Source organism: Desmodus rotundus, chromosome 10 (genome assembly GCF_022682495.2).
Source record: "Desmodus rotundus isolate HL8 chromosome 10, HLdesRot8A.1, whole genome shotgun sequence".
NCBI lineage: Eukaryota > Metazoa > Chordata > Mammalia > Chiroptera > Phyllostomidae > Desmodus > Desmodus rotundus.
Window position 1 is genome coordinate 1,096,988 of NC_071396.1, and position 20,918 is coordinate 1,117,905.

Sequence of the window (20,918 nt, forward strand, 5' to 3'; positions counted from 1 at the left end):
GTGTCTGATGGGGCCTGAGTCAATGGGATCCCTTCAGACCCTGACCTTGGGCGAGTCACTTCAGGCCTCTGCACAACGGGGTGACCACACGTTTCCTTAGGGACCACGAGAGGAAGTACATGCCTGGCACGTAGTGAGAACTGGGGTTCCCACCCATCCTTCTGGCCTCCCAGCCTCCAGACAACCTGCCCTGTCCCTTGCTGGTGGAGGCCCCACCTGATCCCCTGAGTCTTCTCTGACCCCAGGAAGGAAGATCCTCCGGGAAGGGCCTGCCTCCCTCGGGGAGATGTCAGGTTGCCAGGGGCTTTGGGGCCTGGAGAGGGGCTTCTCAAAGGGTATCCATAGTGGTCTCCAGTGGACCTGCCCAGGGTCCTCCTCTGGGACACCTGAGCCAGGCAGCTCTGCTTCTCAGCATCTGCTACCCCAGCCCAGAGATCCCCTGGCCCGAGTGCTCACCCCACCTGCCCTGTGCTCTGCCTGCACCCAGGTCGTCCTCTGCGGGGAGCTGGCTCTCGGTCGCCATGCCCCAGCCCTGCCCACCGCCCCACAATCGTTCCCTCCCAAGCGCACAGGGCGGCTGCCCTTCCCTTGGGCCACCTTGTGGGGTTTTGTTGTGTTGCGTTTGCCTTTTCGTCATTCCGGACTTTTGGATACAGAGACTTCCTCTGTGTGTGTGTGTCTGTCTTTCCCACCGATGAGAGTCTGTATAAGCTCATCTCTTCGTTTTCCTCCCTTCTCTGTCCCGTCGCCATGGAGATCCCCAAAGGGCAGGCCATTTCGTAGAAAACCCACGTCCCAGGGTGGACCACAAGGGGTTAAATGGTGCCAGGTCCGTCCTGACAGACAGACACCATGGCACCAGCCCCCTTCCGTTTCCTCTTCCCCTTCCTGTGCGTATTTCTGTCCCTGTGAGGCCATCAGAGCTTCGGATGTCTGGAGGACAGCAGCCCGCCCCTCCCCCTGCAGGGCTCTGCTGGCTGCTGCCCCAGCTGCCCGGTCCTTTTCCCACCCCCCACACCCAGCCCCAATGCCCCGCCTGCTGAGCTGAGCACCCCAGCCCTCCCGCAGGTGGCACTCCCCTGCTAGCGATTCCAAACACAGGTGTGTCTGAGGCGGAGACACTCGGAAACCGGCTGACTGGGCCTGGCCAGGCCCCCGCCCCTCGTGGCCTCACCAGGCTCTCCCCGGGAGGCTGAGCCTCCTTCCCCCCTGAGTGCAGGGCACGCAGACAGGTGTCTCCCCCACCGTGAGGTGGTCGTCACCTAGACCCCCCAGGCTCTGCTTCCCCTCCCAAATCTGGGAGTGCATCCTCACCCTGTCTTTCCCAGGCGGTCACATAATAGGATTTGCCCAAGTCATAGGCATCTCTTCATCTATATGTAGGACCTGAGGCCCCTTGTCCCGTTTGGGTCCCCAGTGTTCCACCGTAACTGCTGGGGGAGGGGCAGCCTCAGCACCATCCTACCCGGGACCCAGATGCCCCCACCCACCCCTGTCCAGGAGAAAGGTGGTAGAGTCAGGAGCCAGAGGGGACCAGGGCTGGCCAGCAGCTGGCTGCCCCGAGCTGCAGCTGCCATGTCCGCAGAAGGGAGAGGGTTCACAGGCAGGAGAAGGTCCCAGCGGCTGTCCCCTCCCCACACAGCTCTACAATGAGGAGATCCTGGACCTGTTCGATGCCACCCGGGACCCCGACGCCCGCCACCGAAAGTCCAACATCAAGATCCACGAGGACGCCAACGGCGGCATCTACACCACGGGCGTCACGTCCCGCCTCATCAACTCTCAGGAGGAGGTGAGTGAGCCTGCAGGGGGGGTTGGGGCACGAGGGGCGGCCCCAGGGCCATTTGTCCGGGCCCTCACCTCCGCCTCCCGTCCCAGCTGGTCCAGTGCCTGCGGCAGGGCGCCCTCTCCCGCACCACGGCCAGCACGCAGATGAACGTGCAGAGCTCCCGTTCCCACGCCATCTTTACCATCCACGTCTGCCAGATGCGGGTCTGCGCCCAGCCCGAGCTGGTGAGGAGCGCGGGGGTCCTGGGAGGGAGTGGCGCAGGGAGCAGCAGGTGCTGGGAGCCCCGAGCCAGCCACCGCCTCCCGCTGCAGGTGACGGAGACAGTGCCCGGGCTTCCCGAGGGCGCGGCACCCCGGAGGGAGTACGAGACACTCACGGCCAAGTTTCACTTTGTGGACCTGGCCGGCTCCGAGCGGCTGAAGCGGACAGGGGCCACCGGCGAGCGGGCCAAGGAGGGCATCTCCATCAACTGCGGCCTGGTAGGCGCAGGGCCAGGGGAGGCGCCAGGGCTCAGGGACTGTGCCGGCCCTCCCAGTGCCTCTCCAGTGCCGGGGTCTGTCTTCGCAGCTGGCCTTGGGCAACGTGATCAGTGCCTTGGGGGACCAGAGCAAGAAGGTGGTCCACGTGCCCTACAGGGACTCCAAGCTCACTCGGCTCCTGCAGGACTCACTCGGGGGCAACAGGTACTCACCAATGCCCAGGGAGGGGCAGGAGGTGGGGTGTCCTAGGAAAACAGGATCGAGGGTTCGAGTGTGAAGGCCCCAGAGCAAGGAGACACCTCCGTTCTGGGCTGTGTGGGCCATAGGCGCCTTGAGATACCCATGACCTTTGGCCAATATGGGGGACTCAGTTTCCTCATCTGTACAACAGGGGGGCACAGTCCTAAAGGCAGTGAGGGAGCCCAGATGGGGCAAGAGATGGGAGGTGGTGAGGTGGTGAGGTGGTGAGGAGATGCGGGCCGGCACTCTGGCGCTGACCTGGACTCGCTCCCTGCGCTGGGGGCGGTCCAGGTCCCCGGGAGTTACCGCAGGGGGCGGGTGGGGTGGCGTGTGGCAGGAGCTCCGCTCCCAGACCATGCATGCTTCCGGGGTGGGGGTGGGAGGAGCGGCTGGGCCCCTGGACGCTCACTCCACCCCCCGCCCCGCAGCCAGACCATCATGATCGCCTGCGTGAGCCCCTCGGACCGGGACTTCATGGAGACGCTCAACACGCTCAAGTACGCCAACCGCGCCCGCAACATCAAGAACAAGGTGGTGGTGAACCAGGACAAGACGAGCCAGCAGATCGGTGCGCTGCGGGCCGAGGTCGCGCGCCTGCAGATGGAGCTCCTGGAGTATAAGGCGGTGAGCGCGCCTCGCACGCCCTCGTGCGGGGCGGCTGCTCTGCACGGCGTCTGTCTGCTTGCTGTGTGGCCGGGAGGAGTCTCCTAGACCGCGGCGCATGATGGGGAGGAGAGTGGGTGGAGCCGGGGCAGGCCCAGGAGGGGGTTGGCCCTACTTCCTCAGCTGGTCATAGAGGGCTTCATGGAGGAGGAGGCTTTTCACCTGGAATTTGCAGAATGAATGAGATGTCAGCAAAAGCAAGTGGAGCAGGCTTGTAGGATGAGAACGTGCCCCGCACGGGCAACAGAGATGGAAAAAAATGGGTGCCCTGGGGGACGTGCCTTGTTCCTTGAGACGGAGGCAGGGGTCACTGGTGGGTGGCCCAAGGCCTGGGGCTGCCACACAAGTGGGGTTTGGTTTGACTTGCCCCTGACTTTAAAAGAATGTGACTTAGTTTCTGTTTTTGTTTTGTTTTAAATTGGGTAGTTTTTGTTTCTCTTTAAACATTTGAAGCTGCCCCGACATGGGGCACAGAGCTGGCTGCAGGGACACAGCGGCGGCCCCTCTCAGATGGAGTGTGGCACTCTGCTCGCTCCAATCCCCACCGCTCCCTGTTGTCGGACACCCAGACTGACTGACTCATTTGCGCCACCTGCCTGGGGCCCCTTGGGTCTGGCCCTCGGGGTAGAGTGTGGGGGTGGGAAGGGGAGCCAAGGAAAGGAAGGTCAAGGCAGCACAGCAGGAGGCCTGCGAGGGCAGGTCCCAAACTTCGGACTTTCCTGTCGTCACGGGGAGCCACGTACAGCTTCCGAGCATGGGAGGCAGGGGCTGTGTCTTAGGAATGCTGGGGCAGGGGCCAAAGCAAGTGGCCCCTCCCCTCTCCCGGGGCCCCAGCACCTGACTGCTCCCCGCTGCCCCTCCTCCCAGGGCAAGAGGGTGATTGGGGAGGATGGCAGCGAGGGCTACAGTGACCTCTTCCGGGAGAACGCCATGCTGCAGAAGGAGAACGGGGCCCTGCGCCTGCGGGTGAAGGCCATGCAGGAGGCCATCGACGCTATCAACAGCCGCGTCACCCAGCTCATGAGCCAGGAGGCCAACCTGCTGCTGGCCAAGGCCGGTGAGTCGGTGCCCCGGGCGGCTTGGAGCACTGGTGGGCAAGGGCTCCCTCTCCGCCCCGCAGCCAGGATGTGGGGCGGGCTGGGACAGGCCGGGCCAGGCAGCCGAGAGGCTCACAGATCGGCTCCTTTGTGCGTTCCTGCCAGTCACTTGTGACTTCTTTTGTGACTCACAAGCACACAAACAGTGGGAGGTTAACCCTCTCTCCCTGCCCTCTCCACCCAGCTCTGGCTCTGCTGCTTGGAGCCTCCGGGAGCAGCTCCTCGACCGAGTGCTCCCCGGGTGGGTGTGCCTCCCTACACACTCACACATGCATGGTGACGAAACAGTCTCTCCTTCTCTGTACCGGAGTTCAGATGTCCCACGATGTCCACTTTCTGCCCAGCGTTGTGCTTTAAAACCTGTGAACGACCCAGTTTTTGTAAATGGCAGTGCCCTGTCTGTGGTGGCAAAGAACTGTGCGTGGTGACCACCCACTCCGGTGGTTGGGTCCAGTGTCTCACTGTTACTGACCTGCTCGTGCAGACCTGTGCACAGGACAGCCTTTCTCGAACACAGACCCCTCTTTGGAAAAGGCCCATGTGTGTGGCCCTGCGGGGGGCATGGAGGCAAGGCCACCACGGGTTTGGAGCTGAAGGTCCTTTTGTGACTTTCCCCCCCAGGTGATGGCAATGAGGCCATCGGAGCTCTGATCCAGAGCTACATCCGGGAGATCGAGGAGCTGCGGTGAGTGAGCCCGGCACACCCGGGATACCTGGGGGCCCTGGGCTCAGCCAGGCCAGGGTGACCCAGCTAACGCTGGCCACCCACTGCCTCCCCGCAGGACAAAGCTCCTGGAGAGTGAGGCCATGAATGAGTCCCTGCGTCGCAGCCTCTCTCGGGCCTCGGCGCGGGGTCCCTACTCCCTGGGTGCTTCTCCGGTGGCTCCGGGCTTTGGCGGCAGCCCAGCCAGCTCCATGGAGGATGCTTCCGAGGTGATCCGCCGGGCTAAGCAGGACCTGGAGCGCCTCAAGAAGAAGGAAATCAGGCAGCGGAGAAAGAGGCAAGTGAGCGCCCTGGGGTGGCCCCCCAGGAGGATGCTGCCCAGGGTTACCCGGCGACTCCCTGAGCAAGTTGGCCTGGCCTTTTGGGCAGAGGCCCCCCCATTTCTACTGCAGCCTCCCCAGGGAGAGGGAGGGTGGAGAGCCTCCAGTTAGCTCTGGGTGGGCCTCTGACCTCTGGGCAGGACTGGCCTCTCCCACCCCGCCCCCCTTCTCAGATAGGTGTGGTCCCCTAACCCGGCCTCCCCTTCGCTCCTGGGCAGCCCAGAGAAGGAGGCCTTCAAAAAGAGGGCGAAACTCCAACAGGAAAACAGTGAGGAAACAGATGAGAATGAAGACAACGAGGTGGAGGAGGTGAGCCCGCCCGCCTCTCCCCAGCTCCTGCTCACCCCACCTCTGCTGGGAGGGGCCCATTGCCTCCTTTTGCACCAAGGGGAGAGGCTTGGTCTGCCTCACGATAGGCTGCCTGGTTACCATGGGGATCTCCATGCCTCAGTCTCCTACCTCATCCCAGTGCCGCACAGGGCTCTGCCCAGGCTGCTGGGGGGTTGGGCCCAAGGGCCCTGTGAGACCACCCTGTCCCCCACCCTCCTGACACGCCTGCGGTGTGGTCCGGACTGGCCTCTGCTTCTGGGCGCCCTGCAGCCCTGAGGCTGGGTCCAGCTCGTGCAGAGGGCAGGGGGGCCGTCAGCCCACCCTGATGGCATTTGGTGCCCAGGAGGAGGAAGAGCCGGACGAGAGTGGCTGTGAGGAGGAGGAAGGGCATGAGGACGAGGATGAGGACTCGGGCAGCGACGAAAGCCTGGTGGACTCGGACTCGGACAATGAAGGGAAGGGTGCGTGTGACCACCGGGGCCCTCGGGGCACTCAGGGCACCTCCTGGTTGGCGGAGCCTGAGCCGGATGCCCCTGGGGTGGGTACAGGCCCCCGAGGTGTCAGGTCTCAGACACAGTGGCTCTCCGGGGCCCAGAGCCTCGGATGTGAAATCAAGGGCCACAGCAGCTCAGCGGCTGGGACCCGCGGGCGGCGCCTGCCTGCCGGGCTCTGAGCAGCCTGACGCCTGGGCAGCCTGGCTCTCCCAGTCCTCCCCGGCCCCTGCACCCCCGAACTGTTGGGGGCTCACCCCACGTTACCAGGAAGGGCGGGCTCACAGGGGACAGCGTGTCTCCACGTGCGGGCGTTACAGGGCTGGGCCTGGAAGGCAGGTCTAGCTGGTGCTGCGGTCCCCTCCACGGGGGACTCCGGCCCCCTCAGCTCTGCCCTGATGTCGTCTTAAATCCAGGGCCCTGCGAGGTGCGCCCCATTCCCTCCCCCACCTCCACCCAGGCTGCCCCCCGGGTCGTCCAGACGGGAAGACAGTGGCCCCTGGGTCAGAGCAGGGAATGCCTGGACCTCCCACCTGGCCTTGCGTTTCGTGGGCTGCTCGTAACTGTGCTCCCATCTGGCAGCACCTACCCACTCGGGTGTGTCATTTCCTCCAGCCTCGGGTCATCGCCTGGTGGCGCCTGACCCCGGACATCCCCAGGCCCCCCGCCCCCGCCCCTCACCTTGGCGCCCTGGGTCAGGCGGGCTGGTGTCTGCCCCACAGAGGTGAACTATCAGGCCGATCTGGCCGACCTGACCTGCGAGATCGAGATCAAGCAGAAGCTGATCGACGAGCTGGAGAACAGCCAGCGGCGGCTGCAGACGCTCAAGCACCAGTACGAGGAGAAGCTGATTCTGCTGCAGAACAAGATCAGGGACACCCAGCTGGAGCGCGACCGAGTGCTGCAGAACCTCAGTGAGGCCCCGCCCACCGCCCTCCTCTGGCCCCGCCCACTGGGCCCACCCACCACCCTTGTGGGCGGTACCCTGTGCAAAGCCCCACCCATCCCCTGGCTGGTGTCTATGGGATTTACCTGATTTCCGGGAGTGGGGCTTGGACATTGCCCATAGTCAAAGGGTTCTTCTGTCCGACCCCAGGTCTATGCCACATTTTAAATTATTTTTATTATTTTACTATCATCTTAAGTATTAGAGTCCATCATGTCCCCAGGCACACAAACAGGGCACTTTCCCACCTTTTTTCCTGCGTTCAGTACCTGGGGTATTTTCCTCTGAACCCATTTATAAGCCCGCTGCTCCCACATCGTCTTCCTTACGCTGCTCTCCAGCCCGTTCACTCGCTCACTCGCTCCCTCACTCACGTTTTCAGCAAACGTCTGCTGAATGAATCAACACAGCGCGGGGAGACATTGTCCTGGGCACAGCAGTAACTGGGGTGGTGAGGTCCCTGGGGTCCTGGAGTGAGCATTCTGGCAGTGGGACAGACAGAAGTGAGACGAATCCCAGAGCCCTAGCGTGTCAGGCAGTGATAAGTGTGACAGAAAGAATACAGCAGGGAAGGAGGGCGGGTTGGAGTCTTAGAAGGACAGTCCTGGAAGTCTTCCCGGAGCCGGTGACATTTGCACAGATGAGGAGATGACACGGGGCTTGAGCAGAATGAGTGCAGGGAAGGGCATTCCAGGCAGAAGGAACAGAAGGCGCCAAGCCCTGAGGCAGAAATCTGCCTGGCTGCTGATGGGAGGCTGAGGGCACCAACTGGCTGAAGCTCCGTGGGAGGGGACGGTAGCAAGACAGGAGGTCAGAGAAGAACGTGGGTTCAGGTCACGTCGGTCAGGGTGAAGACGTGCCCTTGACTTCTGAGGGAGGTGAGAAAGGCGTGGCCTTTTGAGAGAAGGGCTCAATGTGAATTTAAAAAGCACTCTGAAAAGATCCCTCGGGCTGCTGGCTGGGGGGAATGAACGTGGAAGCGTGGCACCCGTTTGGGCGCTGTGACAAGGGACCTGGTGAAAGGCGGCTTGGGCGGGAGGTGGTGGGAAGTGGTCAGTTGTGGGTGTCGTTTGAAGCGGGAAACAGGCTTTGTGGATGGACTGGTGAGGGGTGTGGAGCGAGGGGAGGCCCGATGATGCCGCTGGGGTGTGAGCATCCGGAAGGAGGAGGATGACACCTGCTAGGAGGAAGGCTGCAGGGGTGGGGGTGGGCCCTGAGGTGGCTGTAACTCCCCTGGGGGTGGTCCGAGGCGTAGTAGGAGGGGGTCAGGGGTGCAGGTCAGCCTGTTCCCTTGGCTGCGGCCCCCATCGCTCTGTCTCTAACCCTAACCCTCTGACTGGCCTGGCCCTTTCCTCCAATCCTGGGTCAGGACCCTCCCGGGAAGCTTAACATGCTAACACCAGTCCAAGTCCGTGGCATGCTGAGCGGAAAGGTCCCGGGGTGTCTTCCAGCCTGACCCCGTCACTGTCCAAATCAAAAAGCAGGTGCAGAGAGTGGTCCTGCAGGGGCCTGGGGCGGGGCCCCGAGGACACGGCCCTGACGCCGCCTGTCTCGCCGCCCCAGGCACCATGGAGTGCTACACCGAGGAGAAGGCCAACAAGATCAAGGCCGACTATGAGAAGAGGCTGCGCGAGATGCACCGGGACCTGCAGAAGCTGCAGGCTGCCCAGAAGGAGCATGCACGGCTGCTCAAGAACCAGTCCCGCTACGAGAGGGAGCTGAAGAAGCTGCAGGCCGAGGTGGCCGAGATGAAGAAGGCCAAGGTGGGCGGCCGGCCACGGTGTTGCCCTGGGGTCCACTTCCCGCGTTCGGCAGTCACTCTGTCCCTATGGATGACCTGGCCTGGGCCTGGGTGCTTGTCCAGGGAATCCTGCTCCAGACTGCCCCCTGGGGAAGCCCCATCACGTTCGGAGCAGTGGGGGCCAGCGCCGGACCCCGCGGGGCCAGCGGGAAGACTGCTCCGTGGCAGGGTGGCCCAGGAGATGGGGCAGCTCAGCCCCTGCGGAGGAGAGGGGACAGAGACTGCCCGTGGCCCACCCAGCATCCTCACCGCCTGCTCAGCCCTGTCCCGCCGCCCCCTCTGCCTGTCCCAGGTGGCCCTGATGAAGCAGATGCGGGAGGAGCAGCAGCGACGGCGGCTGATGGAGACCAAGAGGAACCGGGAGATTGCGCAGCTGAAGAAGGAGCATCGGCGACAGGAGGTGAGGGCGCCCCTCCCCCCGGGTGCCGGATCCTGCAGGCTCCTGGAACAGCCCTGAGCTGCGCAGAGCAGGGGCCGGGCCCCGCAGCGAAGGGCCGGGACTTGCCCGAGGTCACCAGCCAAGAGGCCACAGAAGTGCCCATGTGGCGGAGAAGGGGGCTGCTGTGACCTCTGGGACAGGGGCCTAGATCCCGGGCGAGTCAGATCAGCAGGTGGGGTCTCGAGGCCGGGCTTCCTCTACGAGCCGGCCCGGCCCTGAGCCGGTGGGCCCTCTTCTGCACCCGCAGTTTCAGATCCGAGCCCTGGAGTCCCAGAAGCGGCAGCAGGAACTGGTCCTGAGGAGGAAGACCCAGGAGGTGAGCGAGGCCCCTTCCTGAGGACCTCCCCTCCCCCAGCGAGTGGCCTGGGGCCCCCCAGCCTTCCAGCAGATGCAGGTGTGGCCTGGGCTGAGGATGGGGAGCAGGCCGCAGGCCCTGGTCCCAATGCCCACACTCTTCATTCTTCTTTGAAAGGACAAAAATCTCTCTTTTGTGGTCACTTCCTAACACACACAGGCCCCTTCACAGCCCCAGCCCAGGCCAGGACAAGAGGGTTCCCTCCCCCTATCTGGGCATTTTCTGGGCTCTGGGTGCCCTGCTCACTGGGTCCCGCTTTCCATGACCCCCAGGTTTCTGCACTGAGACGTCTGGCCAAGCCCATGTCTGACCGGGTGGCAGGGCGTGTGGGGCTGAAGCCACCCATGCTGGACTCGGGGGCTGAGGTGTCAGCCAGCACCTCGTCGGAGGCCGAGTCGGGGGCCCGCTCTGTCTCCAGCATCGTGCGCCAGTGGAACCGAAAAATCAACCACTTCCTGGACCACCCCGCGTCCAGTGGCCACGGCACCCGCCCGGCCAGGTGAGCGGGGCCTGGGGACCTGGGGCAGGGCCGGCAGGAGATGAGCCCCGGGACAGTCAGCTCCGGGCGAGGATCCCACCCAGGCCTGTTCATCTCTGGGTCCAGGAAGAAGTTCCAAAAGAAGGGGGCCAGCCAGAGCTTCAGCAAGGCCGCGCGGCTCAAGTGGCAGTCCCTGGAGCGGAGGATCATCGACATCGTCATGCAGCGGATGACCATTGTCAACCTGGAGGCCGACATGGAGCGGCTCATCAAGGTGGGCATGGCCCCCTCCTACCCGCTCGTGTGCCCACCGTCTGCTGTGGCTGCTCTGGCTCTCCCCACCTCTCTTCATCCCCTGCCCCCTGTTCCTCATGGTGGCTCTGGAATCCAGAGCTGCTGGGGTCCCCAAGAGGCCCGGAGGGAGTGGCCATGGGCAGCGCTGGACAGCATCCTGAGGCACCCCTCCACCCCTAGAAAAGGGAGGAGCTGTTCCTCCTGCAGGAGGCGCTGCGGAGGAGGCGGGAGCGGCTGCAGGCCGAGAGCCCCGAGGACAAGGGGCTGCAGGAGCTGACTGAGGAGATGGAGGTGCTGGCGGCCAACATCGACTACGTCAACGACAGCATCTCCGACTGCCAGGCCACCATCGTGCAGCTGGAGGAGACCAAGGTGCTGTGGGGAGGGTGCTGCAAGGGTTTGGGGGGCGCGGCGGGGGCGGCCGGGACACTGGAGCTCTCTGCCGCCCGCCCCCCAGGAGGAGCTGGACTCCACAGACACGTCCGTGGTCATCAGTTCCTGCTCCCTGGCCGAGGCCCGCCTCCTGCTAGACAACTTCCTCAAGGCGTCCATCGACAAGGTGGGCGCAGCTCTCCCCCTGGGCGGGGCCCCCCGGCCGGGCTCCTGTGGGCCACATCTCGGACCAACTCGGGCAGGCTAGAGAGCCAAGCCGATGACACCCCGCGCCCATGGCTCTAATGAGCTGACACAGGCAAGGAGCGTGGCCTCCGTGAAAGGGGACCCTGTGTGCCCACCCAGGCCCGTCCGGAGCCCCGTTGGCTGGAGTCTGCTGGAGATTGAGGGAAAGTGCATGCTCATGTACTTGGGGGAGGACAGACAGATGGACCAGATTCCGCAGGAGGGCTCATGCTGGGACCTCGGGTGGTGCTGGGTGTGTCTTGTGCTCCTCTCCTCCTTGCTGGACAGACAGCCGGACGAAGGCTGTGCTTCCTTGGCCCGGCGCTGGGGTCTTTGGGGACAGGCACCACCGGGCACGTACGCAGCTCTGGATGAGAGCGGGAGCCTGTCCTCCCGACTCCTCGCCAGCCCCCAGTGAGCTCGCAGCTCTGCCTTGTGTCTTTGGGACCACGTGACTTAATCGGGCGGCTGTGACAAAGTGCCACCAGCTGGTGGCCTTAAGCACAGAGGTTTATCTCCTCCCAGTCCTGGACGATGCGTGTCCGGGGTCAGGGCAGGGTTGGTTTCCTCCTCGGCCTGTAGACAGCCATCCCCTCCCTTTACTGGCCATCCCTCTGGGGGTCCAATCTCCTCGTCTTCGAAGGACACCAGCCATGTGGGTCAGCGCCCACCCGAAAGTCCCCACTTAGCAATTTCCTTCAAGAACCGCTCTGCAGCACGGTTACATTCTGAGGTCCTGGGGTCACCGCGTCAGCACGTGAATTTGGGGGTACATTTCAGTCCGTAACAGGAGTGTGTCTCAGGGGACCTCCGTGAGTGTGTGTCTGTGAGGGGGAGTTAAGGGGCCTGGGGTGCATCTCAGGCCTGTGACAAGCACAGGGTGACATCCAGGAGTCCTGGGGAGCCCTCCAGGGGGTCTCAGTGGGAGCAGGGGGTGTGGGGGCAGTGACAGGGTGCCTGCTGTCCCAGGCCAGGGAGGCTCACCCAGGCCCGGCTCCCTGCCCCCAGGGGCTGCAGGTGGCCCAGAAGGAGGCCCAGATCCGGCTGCTGGAGGGACGGCTGAGGCAGACGGACATTGCGGGCTCCTCCCAGAACCACCTGCTCCTGGACGCGCTGCGCGAGAAGGCGGAGGCGCACCCCGAGCTGCAGGCCCTCATCCAGAACGTGCAGCAAGGTGCACGGGGCGGGGGGCGGGGGGGCTCGGGCCTCCAAGTGCATGGGCGCTTCCAGGGCTCCCGGCTCTGACCCTGGGACCTGAGCCTCCCCAGAACGCCGCCAGAAGCCCACCTGATCCCAGTGGGCGAGACGCGGGAGGGAGGCCTCACTGGGGCCTCTCACGTCCCGATCCCCCCTTTCTCTCCCCTTCCCCAGAGAACGGCTACGCCAGCACAGATGAGGAGGTCTCAGAGTTCTCCGAGGGGAGGTGAGGCCCCACACCCAGAGTGACCACCCCAGCACCCCCTGGGGCTAAGGGTGGGGGGAGCCCCAGGGCCAGGGCGGAGCCTGGGTTGGGGGCTCTTTGGGGCCCAAGTCGAGGTCCCAGAGCACTGGGGAGTAGGCTGACCGGGTCCTGACCTCCCTCTGCTTCTTCCTTAGCTTCTCCCAGTCGTTCACCATGAAAGGCTCTACCAGCCACGACGATTTCAAGTTCAAGGTGAGCTTCCTCGGGAGGCAGGTGAGGTGCGGAGGTCCCCGCTCCCGCAGCTCTGCCCTTACCCCCGGCCCTGACCCAGTGTTGCCTCCAGCTGGGGTGGAGGTCCGGGAAGGGTCTAGCCTGGGACTGGAGGGGGTGTGGGGCCAGGTGTGTGACCCAATACAGCCCATTCTTTTTGGAGGGTGTGGAAGATGGGCAAAGGGGCCAGGGCCACTGCCTGGTGACACCACTGTAGCCAAGGTCCCCACTTTCAAAACCTCCCTCTTCCCCACCCCAGACCCGAGTCAGAAACAGACTAGATCTCTGGTTCCTGTACGAGCAGATGGACCACCAGCAGGGTCAGCAGTGAGGGGCTTTAGGTGCCCACGGAGGCCCAGTTAGTGGGCCTGTGCAGAGTGCGGGGCCAACCAGCTGGTGAGCGGCTGCCTGCGCCGTCCGAGGAAGCACAGGAAACCCATGTCTGTGGCTTTGAACTGTCCAGAAGCCTCGAGAGACAGGCTCTGGGTGATGTCTGGTGCGTCCTTCCACAACCACACCATCCCCACCCTCTGTGCCTGCCCGGTCACAGGCCACCCTGGCGCCTCCTTTCCAGGGTGAGCCCAAGCTGTCTGCCCAGATAAAGGCCGTGTCTGCTGAGTGTCTGGGGCCCCCGCTGGACATCTCCACCAAGAACATCACCAAGTCACTGGCCTCACTGGTGGAGATCACCGAGGACGGCATGGGCTTCTCCATCCGAGACCCCCTCCTCCGGGACAAGGTCTCGCGCACCGTCAGCCTGCCCACCAGAGGCAGCACCTTGTAAGGAGGGCGGCCAGGCGGCAGGCCGGGGTGGGCAGGGAGCCGGGCGGCGCCTCACTGGCCCCTTCTGTTCCAGCCCCCGGCAGTCCCGAGGCGCCGACACCTCCCCGCTGACGCGAAGGAAGTCGTATGACCGAGGGCAGCCCGCCAGGTGAGAGAGCGCACCAGACGCCTGTCAGGGCCAGACTGCGTCACTTACCTGCCCGCGTCTGGAGTGGGTTCAGGGCGCGCAGCCTCCGTAAGCACCTAGAACTGGGGGCAGAGCCCGCGGCTGAAATCGTAGGCAGGGTGCGCTCAGCGCCGGTGGGCTGCCCTTGCCTGGACGAACTTCAGCCCGTTTTAGGCTCTTGTCATGTGGGAGGAGCTTAAAGACAACCCACAGATGGTCAATCCACCAGGCAGGACCGGGAAGTCTCGGGCAGGCCAGCCGCTCCCTGGCCCGGCCCGGCGGAGCCTCTGCAGACCGCTGGTGCCTCTGGGGTCCTCTGGTCTGTTACTGAATTTTCTGGGACATCGGGTGGCCGCCCCGGTCACAAGCTGAGGAGTGGAAGGGCAGGGTCGCCACCTGCCTTGGAGGGAGGCTGGAGGACTTACTCCAGTGCCAGCCGCCCCCCTGCCGGTGCCTCGCAGAGTGGCTGGCCATAGGTGGGGGTGTTTCGTCACTCCCGGTAGTCCTCTCCCAAACACTGAATTCGAAACACTGAGCCGTCCTCACTCCCAGGGCCTCTGGTGGCCACCTTTTCATCACCCAGTCAGTACGAGCCCTCGTGCCCTGGGTTTCTGCTCAGAGACGGTTAGTTAACGTACGTCCCCGATGCCCCAACATGGGCCTTGCACTCTGGCTGGCGCATGGGTTTTCTCCGCGAGGCCGTCACGGCCCCTCCCGGTCAGGAACACGGGACGGCGCTTCGACAGCACACCGGGGGCCATTTAAGCAGAAATCACCAGCAAAAGCACAGATTTGCAAACACCGTAGCACTAAGACCACAGGAGGCCCAGTGCAAGCAGTGTGAGCGGAGGCCACAGGCAGAGGGTGTGACCTCACTGACCTCAGCCAGCAGCCAGGGTGGCCGGGGACCCTGATGTCTGGACGCTGCCCTCTGGTCTGCACTGACCGCAAAGGCACTGGGGTTGTTTCAGGACTACGAACACATTTTGATGAGGTGGCGAATTGGGGGACCACGCAGGAGGTTGGGCAGCTCGGGGAGAACTCTGGGAGCTCAGCCGAGAGCGGGGCCCGGGCCGGGCCGTGGTCCCTCACCGACGCTGCTCTGTCCCCGCTCGCCAGGTCCACAGACGTGGGGTTCACGCCCCCCTCATCCCCTCCCACTCGGCCACGCAATGATCGAAACGTCTTCTCCCGCCTCACCAGCCACCAGAGCCAAGGGTCGGCGCTGGACAAGTAAGAGCCAGGCGGCCGGCTCCTTGGGGGAAGGGAGCCTGGGGCTGCTCGTGGCCGTGGGCAGGGCCAGGATGGCCCCTCTCCTGGCCTCTCTGCCCTTTCCGTCCTGACCGGGGACGCTTCCAATCCCGGAGCGAGCGGGGATCTCGGGAGAGAGTGCGCAGAAAGCCACAGGGACGGAAGGGATATTCTGGCACCCCAGAGACACCCCCTGAACTGCCCTGGAAGCCTCCTCGGCTGAGGCCCTGATTCTGTGACGCCCCCTCCTCCAGCTTCATCAAGCCCCTCCCACTGCAAAGGCTCAGATGGTCAGTCAGCTGACCCCACCGGGGCAGCCCCTGCTGGTCAGACAGGTGCAGAGAGTGGGCCTACACAAACCTGCTTTCACCCCCGCGGTTTCACCTGAGCCGTCAGTCAGCCGTGGGGACAGTCGCCCCTACTTTACACAATAGTAAATGGGGCCCAAGGGGTCCCGAGAGCAGCCCCCTAGAAAGTGCCAGCACTGGACAGGGGCCCTGGGGCTGTGACCTGCGGTGGCATGTGTCCATAGCAGGGGACTGGCCTGGGGAACGGGGGCCTGTCCGCCTGGAGTTCCTCTTCATGATCTCAGGTGGCCCTGCGCTGGCCTCTCCCGGGGTGAGGGGGACGGAGCCGTCCTGCAGGCTAGAGAGTGCCGGTCCTCGCACCGGGCGGGCGCCTGACACCAGCACTGCCTACAGAAACACCCCTTCTGGGTCCGCTTGGGCAGGGTCCCATTGTGGGGGGGCACACCGAGCCTGGCCCACACCAACCAGGGCGCCCCCCACAGCTTTACAGTCCACAGGCCCCTTTCTCAGAAGCAGCAGGGGTGGGGTGGGCTCTCGCCATCCCTGCCTGGCCGTCAGTCGCCCGGCCCATGGTCCTCTCCTGGGGTCCAGGTCTTGGGGCTCATGCAAGGGGCACAGCCAGCTCCTGGCACGTCCCCATGGGCTCTCTGGGGACAGTGGGCTCTGTATCCCAATCAGTCCCTGAGGAATGGCTGGAAGCTGGCAGCTTCCCAGAACGGGAGGAGCCGGCAGGTCCCCGCGCTGCCCGGTGAGATAGGTGCCCCCAGCTTGTGCAATGGGGCAGCTGGAGGGCTTGGGACAACAGACAGCCCAGAAAGGGGCTCCCCCGAGTGCGGGGCCAGTGCCCCGGCGGCTCCCTGAGCCCCTCCTCATTCTACCTCGTAGTAGAGGAGTGTCCCCAGCTCCCAGGCCAGCCCGCCCCCAGCTCCTGCCCTCCATCCCTCAGCGCTCCGCCGCATCCCTCCGCCTCTCTCCGCTCCCCCCGAGAGAATAACCGCCCTCTGACCTCCCGCTGCTGCCTCCGCCCCTGTGTGTTTCCCACCCTCCCCCTAATCCAGCTAATTTTCTGCCCCCTCCCAGGTCTGATGACAGCGACTCCTCTTTGTCGGAGGCCCTGAGGTACACAGACAGCTGCATGCTGGTCCCCAGTGCTCCCCTCCCTGCTCCCCTTGGCCCCTCTGCCTGCACCCCTGCCCTCAGCATGCACCCCGCCTCTCCACGGCCCTTCCTGCCCCTGGTTCTCCTCTCAGGGTGGCCGCTGGGCCTCTGACCATGCCGCCGGCTGGAGCTGGGGGCTCGGGAGGGCGTGCATGTGCTTGTCCCAGGCCCTGTCCTCTCCTCCCTTGTCAGCTGGGTGGGGGCGTGGAGCATGGAGCCTGGGCTGGGCTGGGCTGGGCTGGGCTCTGCCCAGGGTCCCGGTGACTTGCTCCATCTGTGCCAGCGTGGGCATGTGCAGACCTGGCTCTATCCCCCAGATTGCTGGGGGACACCCGGATTGCTGGGATGCCCCTCTCCCCCACCCAACCCACACAGCAGCCCCCACAGGGAACACCTCCCGGGACCCACTGGGGTGCCCGAGCAAAGGGCCATGCCTGGGCCAGGAACGCCCACCCACTCTCCCAACGTGGCCCCCGATAACCACTCGCCGTGCCCCCACCCCAGGCATGAGCCACCCTGCCAACCCTCCTGCAGGGGCCAGGTGCACCCCCAGGCTAGCCAGCCCCCAGTCTCTCACGGAGGAGGGTTGACTTGTTAACACGGTGCCCACAGCCGTCTTGGCTCCTTCCCAGCCGCACAGCTGGGCCCGGGGCAGGGTCAGAAGCAGGGAGCTAGGGCGTGGCAGGGGCTGTCCCCGTGGGTGGCCCTGGCTAGCAGCTGGGCCTGTCTGATGTTGTTCTGGGTGGGGGGGTGCTGACTGAGTCCCCGGGGCCCTGAGAGGCCTGTGGGAGGCATGTGGATCGTCCCAGCCACAGTGTTCCTGTCGGGGGCCGAGTGCTCTTGCGGAAGAGCTCGGGTGTGTGTTCACCTGGGGCCTCGTATCCCTGGGGAACAGCCCATCCCCAGCGTCTGTGGGAGGGCGGTGTGGGGACTGTGGGGCAGGAGGTGCTCTCCCACATCCGCCAGGGACCCCAGAGCCCTCAACCCAGAGCTGAGCTCCGGGTCCCTGAAGGGTCCTGTGTAAATGACAGTCTCAGGTCTGACTGCGCTGGTCCAAGGGGCGGTAGGTGGGGTGTGTGTGCGTGAGCCCTCCTGCATGGGGGGTGCAGGCCTGAGGCAGCCACTGGCAGAAGGGTGTGGGGGCGACCCCAGCGCCTGCCCTGTGCGCCCCTCGCCTGCCTGGGTGACCTGGAGCAGCATGGGGCAGTTGTGGGGGTGCAGGGGCCCCCCAGCCCTGGGACCTGCTCTGGTGGGCATCAGCAGGAGCTCCCTATGGGCAGGGCTATGACTAAACCGGGCTCGCTCCCAGAAGCACGGAGGATGGGGGCAGACAGCTGGCTGTGTGTGACCCGGCGCCTGCCCTGCCTGTGCACCTTCTTCCCAACACCAGACTGCTGGCCGTGGCTGGCATCTCTGGGGTCTCCTTGGCCAGGCCCAGGCCCCCTTTGCCCTGTCCCCCTCTCAGCCTGGTGCGGTGTCCCTGGCTGATGGGTGCCCCCTCTCCCTCTGTCCTGGAAGGGGCATCATCTCGCCGGTCGGAGGAGCCAAGGGTGGACGGACGGCCCCGCTGCAGTGCGTCTCGATGGCCGAAGGTCACACCAAGCCCATCCTCTGCCTGGACGCCACGGACGAGCTGCTCTTCACAGGGTCCAAAGGTGGCTGGGGTCCAGACCGGCCAGGGAGGGCCCACATATCCCCAAGACTGGAGGACGCGGGGTCGACTTGCTTTCGAACTTGTCTAGCGACTCCTGCCTTGGCCCTGGGCTCCCATCCCGTCTGCCCCTGGGGCTGCTGTCCAGCACGGCCTCCCAAACCACCCTGGGAAACCACAGGAAGCTTCTTGGGTGCCCAGCTCACCTGCTGGTCCCAGTCCTTCCGCCATGACCCCACCTGAGATCACACCTCAGGACCCCACGGAGCCTGCGTTACTGGCCCCAGCAGAGTCAGGAAAGCTTTAGCTGCAGACCAGTCTTGTGCGGTGCCCAGTCTCGCCGTGGTGTGGGGAGTCTGAGTGTCTCCCGTAAGATTCGCTGGCCACGCCTTCCCTAGCAGCTAGTAGCAGTCGATCGGAGGAGCGGGCGTGGAGCACAGCCCCTGGCGCCCCGCCACGGAGCGCTGCTGCTGCTGCTGCTGCGGGAGGGAGTTGGCTCAGCCAGCCTGCTCTCTGGGTCCCCCCGACCCTGGGACCTGGAGCCCAGCCCCCAGCCTCACACCCACTGTCCCTGGCGCTGACGCCTGTCCCCTCCCCTCGGCTCTCCCATCACAGACCGCAGCTGTAAGATGTGGAACCTGGTCACAGGGCAGGAGATCGCGGCCCTGAAGGGCCACCCCAACAACGTGGTCTCCATCAAGTACTGCAGCCACTCAGGGCTCGTGTTCTCAGTGTCCACCTCCTACATCAAGGTGTGGGACATCCGGGACTCGGCCAAGTGCATTCGGACCCTCTCGTGAGTGCTCCTCCCCTCGGCGGGCTGGCCGCCGGTGCCCGGCCCAGGGGCCCCACTCGGCACGACCTGACGCTGAGGGATGAAGTGACACCCCTGGGCTGGGGGCAGCATCTGGGGCAGCAGTTTGGTGGAGGCTTTGGCCTGGCTGGCCGCACCTTTGGTCCAGTCCCGCGAGCTGTGCTTGAGATGGAGAGGGGAGCTGGGGAAAAGGGTGAGACCAGCAGGCGGCAGCCTCCTCCGTGCTGGCCACCTGCCTGCACAACCAGCCCCAGGTGGTCCCGCTCCCCGAGCCTGAGCCGGGCGGTGGACAGAGAGCAGAGCTGACACAGCGAAACTGATTCTTAGCAGAGCCACGCGTCCTCCCATGCCTGCATTGTAGGCTGTGGGCTGTCACTGCGTTTGATTCTTTAAAGAGTGAACACAGGGTCTTGGGGGCAGTGGGGGTGCCCTGCATGACACGGGAACAAAGAGGGCCTGTCGTTGCACCCCTGTGCAAATCCACAGAATGCACCACGCCGAGAGTGACCCTCGCACAAACCGTGGGCCCTGGCGGCAGCGGTGCATCCGCGCAGGGTGGCCGGCTGTGACAAATGTGCCAGCTGGTGAGGGTGTTGGCCGAGGGGCCAGGGGTGGGGTGGCAGGGAGTGAGCCTCAGATTTGGCGCCTTCCGCTCCACGTTGCTCTGGATGAAGGCGGAGGAAGCAGGCTGGGTGTGTCACCCCTTTTTACAGAGGAAGAGGCCGGGGGTCAGAGAGGTTCCCACAGGACCCAGCGGCAAACCCATGGTCATGACTTAGTGTGACAGCTCCTAGCCCTGGCTCAGGCAGACCGAAGGTCATGGCGGGGGTGTGGGTCTTGCTCTCCCTTGGGTCCCACTCATCGGAGCAGAAGCTTCCGGGAGAAGCTGCTGCTCTGGTCCGTCAGTCAGGGAAGGCTTCCTGGAAGAAGTGGGTGACGGGCCTGTTCTGCATGAGGCCTGATTGGGACTGTGGGATGGGCGAGCTTTATCTCTGACCTGGCCTCTCTTCATCACGGGCAGGTCCTCGGGCCAGGTGGTCTCAGGGGACGCCTGCGCGGCCACATCCACCCGAGTCATCACCAGCGCCCCGGGGGAGCACCAGATCAACCAGATTGCCCTCAGCCCCTCGGGCACCATGCTGTACGCCGCCTCGGGCAACGCCGTCCGCATCTGGGAGCTAAACAGGTCCGGGGATGCTGGGGGTGGGGCGGGACAGGCTGGGCATGGCCAATGGAGGGCACACGGGTCTCAGCTGGTGGCCACCCCAGGGCTGCAGGACCCGCTGTGTTCCTGTCCCCCACGTCCTCCGAGGCCCCTGGGGAACAGCAACTCTGTCCGAGAAGGAGAGGTGCATCTGCCCAGGACAGGCCTGCTGACCCTCCTGCCCCCGCTGGGCCTTTCACAGGTTCCAGCCCATCGGCAAGCTGACCGGCCACATCGGGCCCGTGATGTGCCTGACGGTCACCCGGACGGCCAGCCAGCACGACCTGGTGGTGACCGGCTCCAAGGACCACTACGTCAAGGTGCCTGAGATGCTCAGCGTTTCTCCCGTTGCCCCTCGCCCCGAAGAGGCCAGAGCCGAGGGCGGGAAGTGCCAGTCCACCGTGCCTCTTGGGACCCCGGGCTGCAGCCAAGGTGGGCAACTCATGGGCCTCCCTACACGCCCCCCGCAGATGTTCGAGCTGGGGGAGTATGTGGCCGGCACCATCGGCCCCACCCACAACTTCGAGCCGCCGCACTACGACGGCATCGAGTGCCTGGCCATCCACGGGGACGTCCTCTTCAGTGGCTCCCGGGACAATGGCATCAAAAAGTGGGACCTGGAGCAGCAGGAGCTCATCCAGGTGGGGGGATAGGTGGGGAATCCAGGGGAGGCACTCCCTCCAGCCCAGGCCAGAGGCCCCCCAGCCAGCCTGCTCTCCACCCTCTCCAACCCCTTGCCCCGGACTTGACTGTGAAGCCGGTCTCCCTTCCTGCTGCTGGAGCTTTCGTTTTCCCTGATCCCTCCGAGGGCTGACAGGTGCCTCTCCAGGGCAGGGTCTTAGGCTCG

The 20,918-nt window shown here is 64.8% G+C and overlaps 1 protein-coding gene across 1 annotated transcript in view; it reads left to right on the top strand.

The window, feature by feature from the left end:
* Positions 1 to 20,918, top strand: part of KIF21B (kinesin family member 21B) — a 37,320-nt gene that overhangs the window by 11,151 nt on the left and 5,251 nt on the right. The window contains exons 4-33 of the mRNA XM_053913169.2: positions 1,643 to 1,792; positions 1,879 to 2,013; positions 2,101 to 2,268; positions 2,357 to 2,472; positions 2,937 to 3,132; positions 4,039 to 4,228; positions 4,890 to 4,953; positions 5,051 to 5,269; positions 5,531 to 5,621; positions 5,986 to 6,103; positions 6,856 to 7,047; positions 8,643 to 8,842; positions 9,173 to 9,280; positions 9,567 to 9,635; positions 9,947 to 10,173; positions 10,279 to 10,426; positions 10,627 to 10,818; positions 10,904 to 11,005; positions 12,073 to 12,238; positions 12,436 to 12,487; positions 12,661 to 12,718; positions 13,311 to 13,516; positions 13,593 to 13,667; positions 14,805 to 14,918; positions 16,325 to 16,363; positions 17,921 to 18,057; positions 18,669 to 18,849; positions 19,889 to 20,053; positions 20,274 to 20,391; positions 20,542 to 20,712. Coding sequence (XP_053769144.1) covers positions 1,643 to 1,792; positions 1,879 to 2,013; positions 2,101 to 2,268; positions 2,357 to 2,472; positions 2,937 to 3,132; positions 4,039 to 4,228; positions 4,890 to 4,953; positions 5,051 to 5,269; positions 5,531 to 5,621; positions 5,986 to 6,103; positions 6,856 to 7,047; positions 8,643 to 8,842; positions 9,173 to 9,280; positions 9,567 to 9,635; positions 9,947 to 10,173; positions 10,279 to 10,426; positions 10,627 to 10,818; positions 10,904 to 11,005; positions 12,073 to 12,238; positions 12,436 to 12,487; positions 12,661 to 12,718; positions 13,311 to 13,516; positions 13,593 to 13,667; positions 14,805 to 14,918; positions 16,325 to 16,363; positions 17,921 to 18,057; positions 18,669 to 18,849; positions 19,889 to 20,053; positions 20,274 to 20,391; positions 20,542 to 20,712 — 4,167 coding nt within the window. The remainder of the gene's footprint in view (positions 1 to 1,642; positions 1,793 to 1,878; positions 2,014 to 2,100; positions 2,269 to 2,356; positions 2,473 to 2,936; positions 3,133 to 4,038; positions 4,229 to 4,889; positions 4,954 to 5,050; positions 5,270 to 5,530; positions 5,622 to 5,985; positions 6,104 to 6,855; positions 7,048 to 8,642; positions 8,843 to 9,172; positions 9,281 to 9,566; positions 9,636 to 9,946; positions 10,174 to 10,278; positions 10,427 to 10,626; positions 10,819 to 10,903; positions 11,006 to 12,072; positions 12,239 to 12,435; positions 12,488 to 12,660; positions 12,719 to 13,310; positions 13,517 to 13,592; positions 13,668 to 14,804; positions 14,919 to 16,324; positions 16,364 to 17,920; positions 18,058 to 18,668; positions 18,850 to 19,888; positions 20,054 to 20,273; positions 20,392 to 20,541; positions 20,713 to 20,918) is intronic.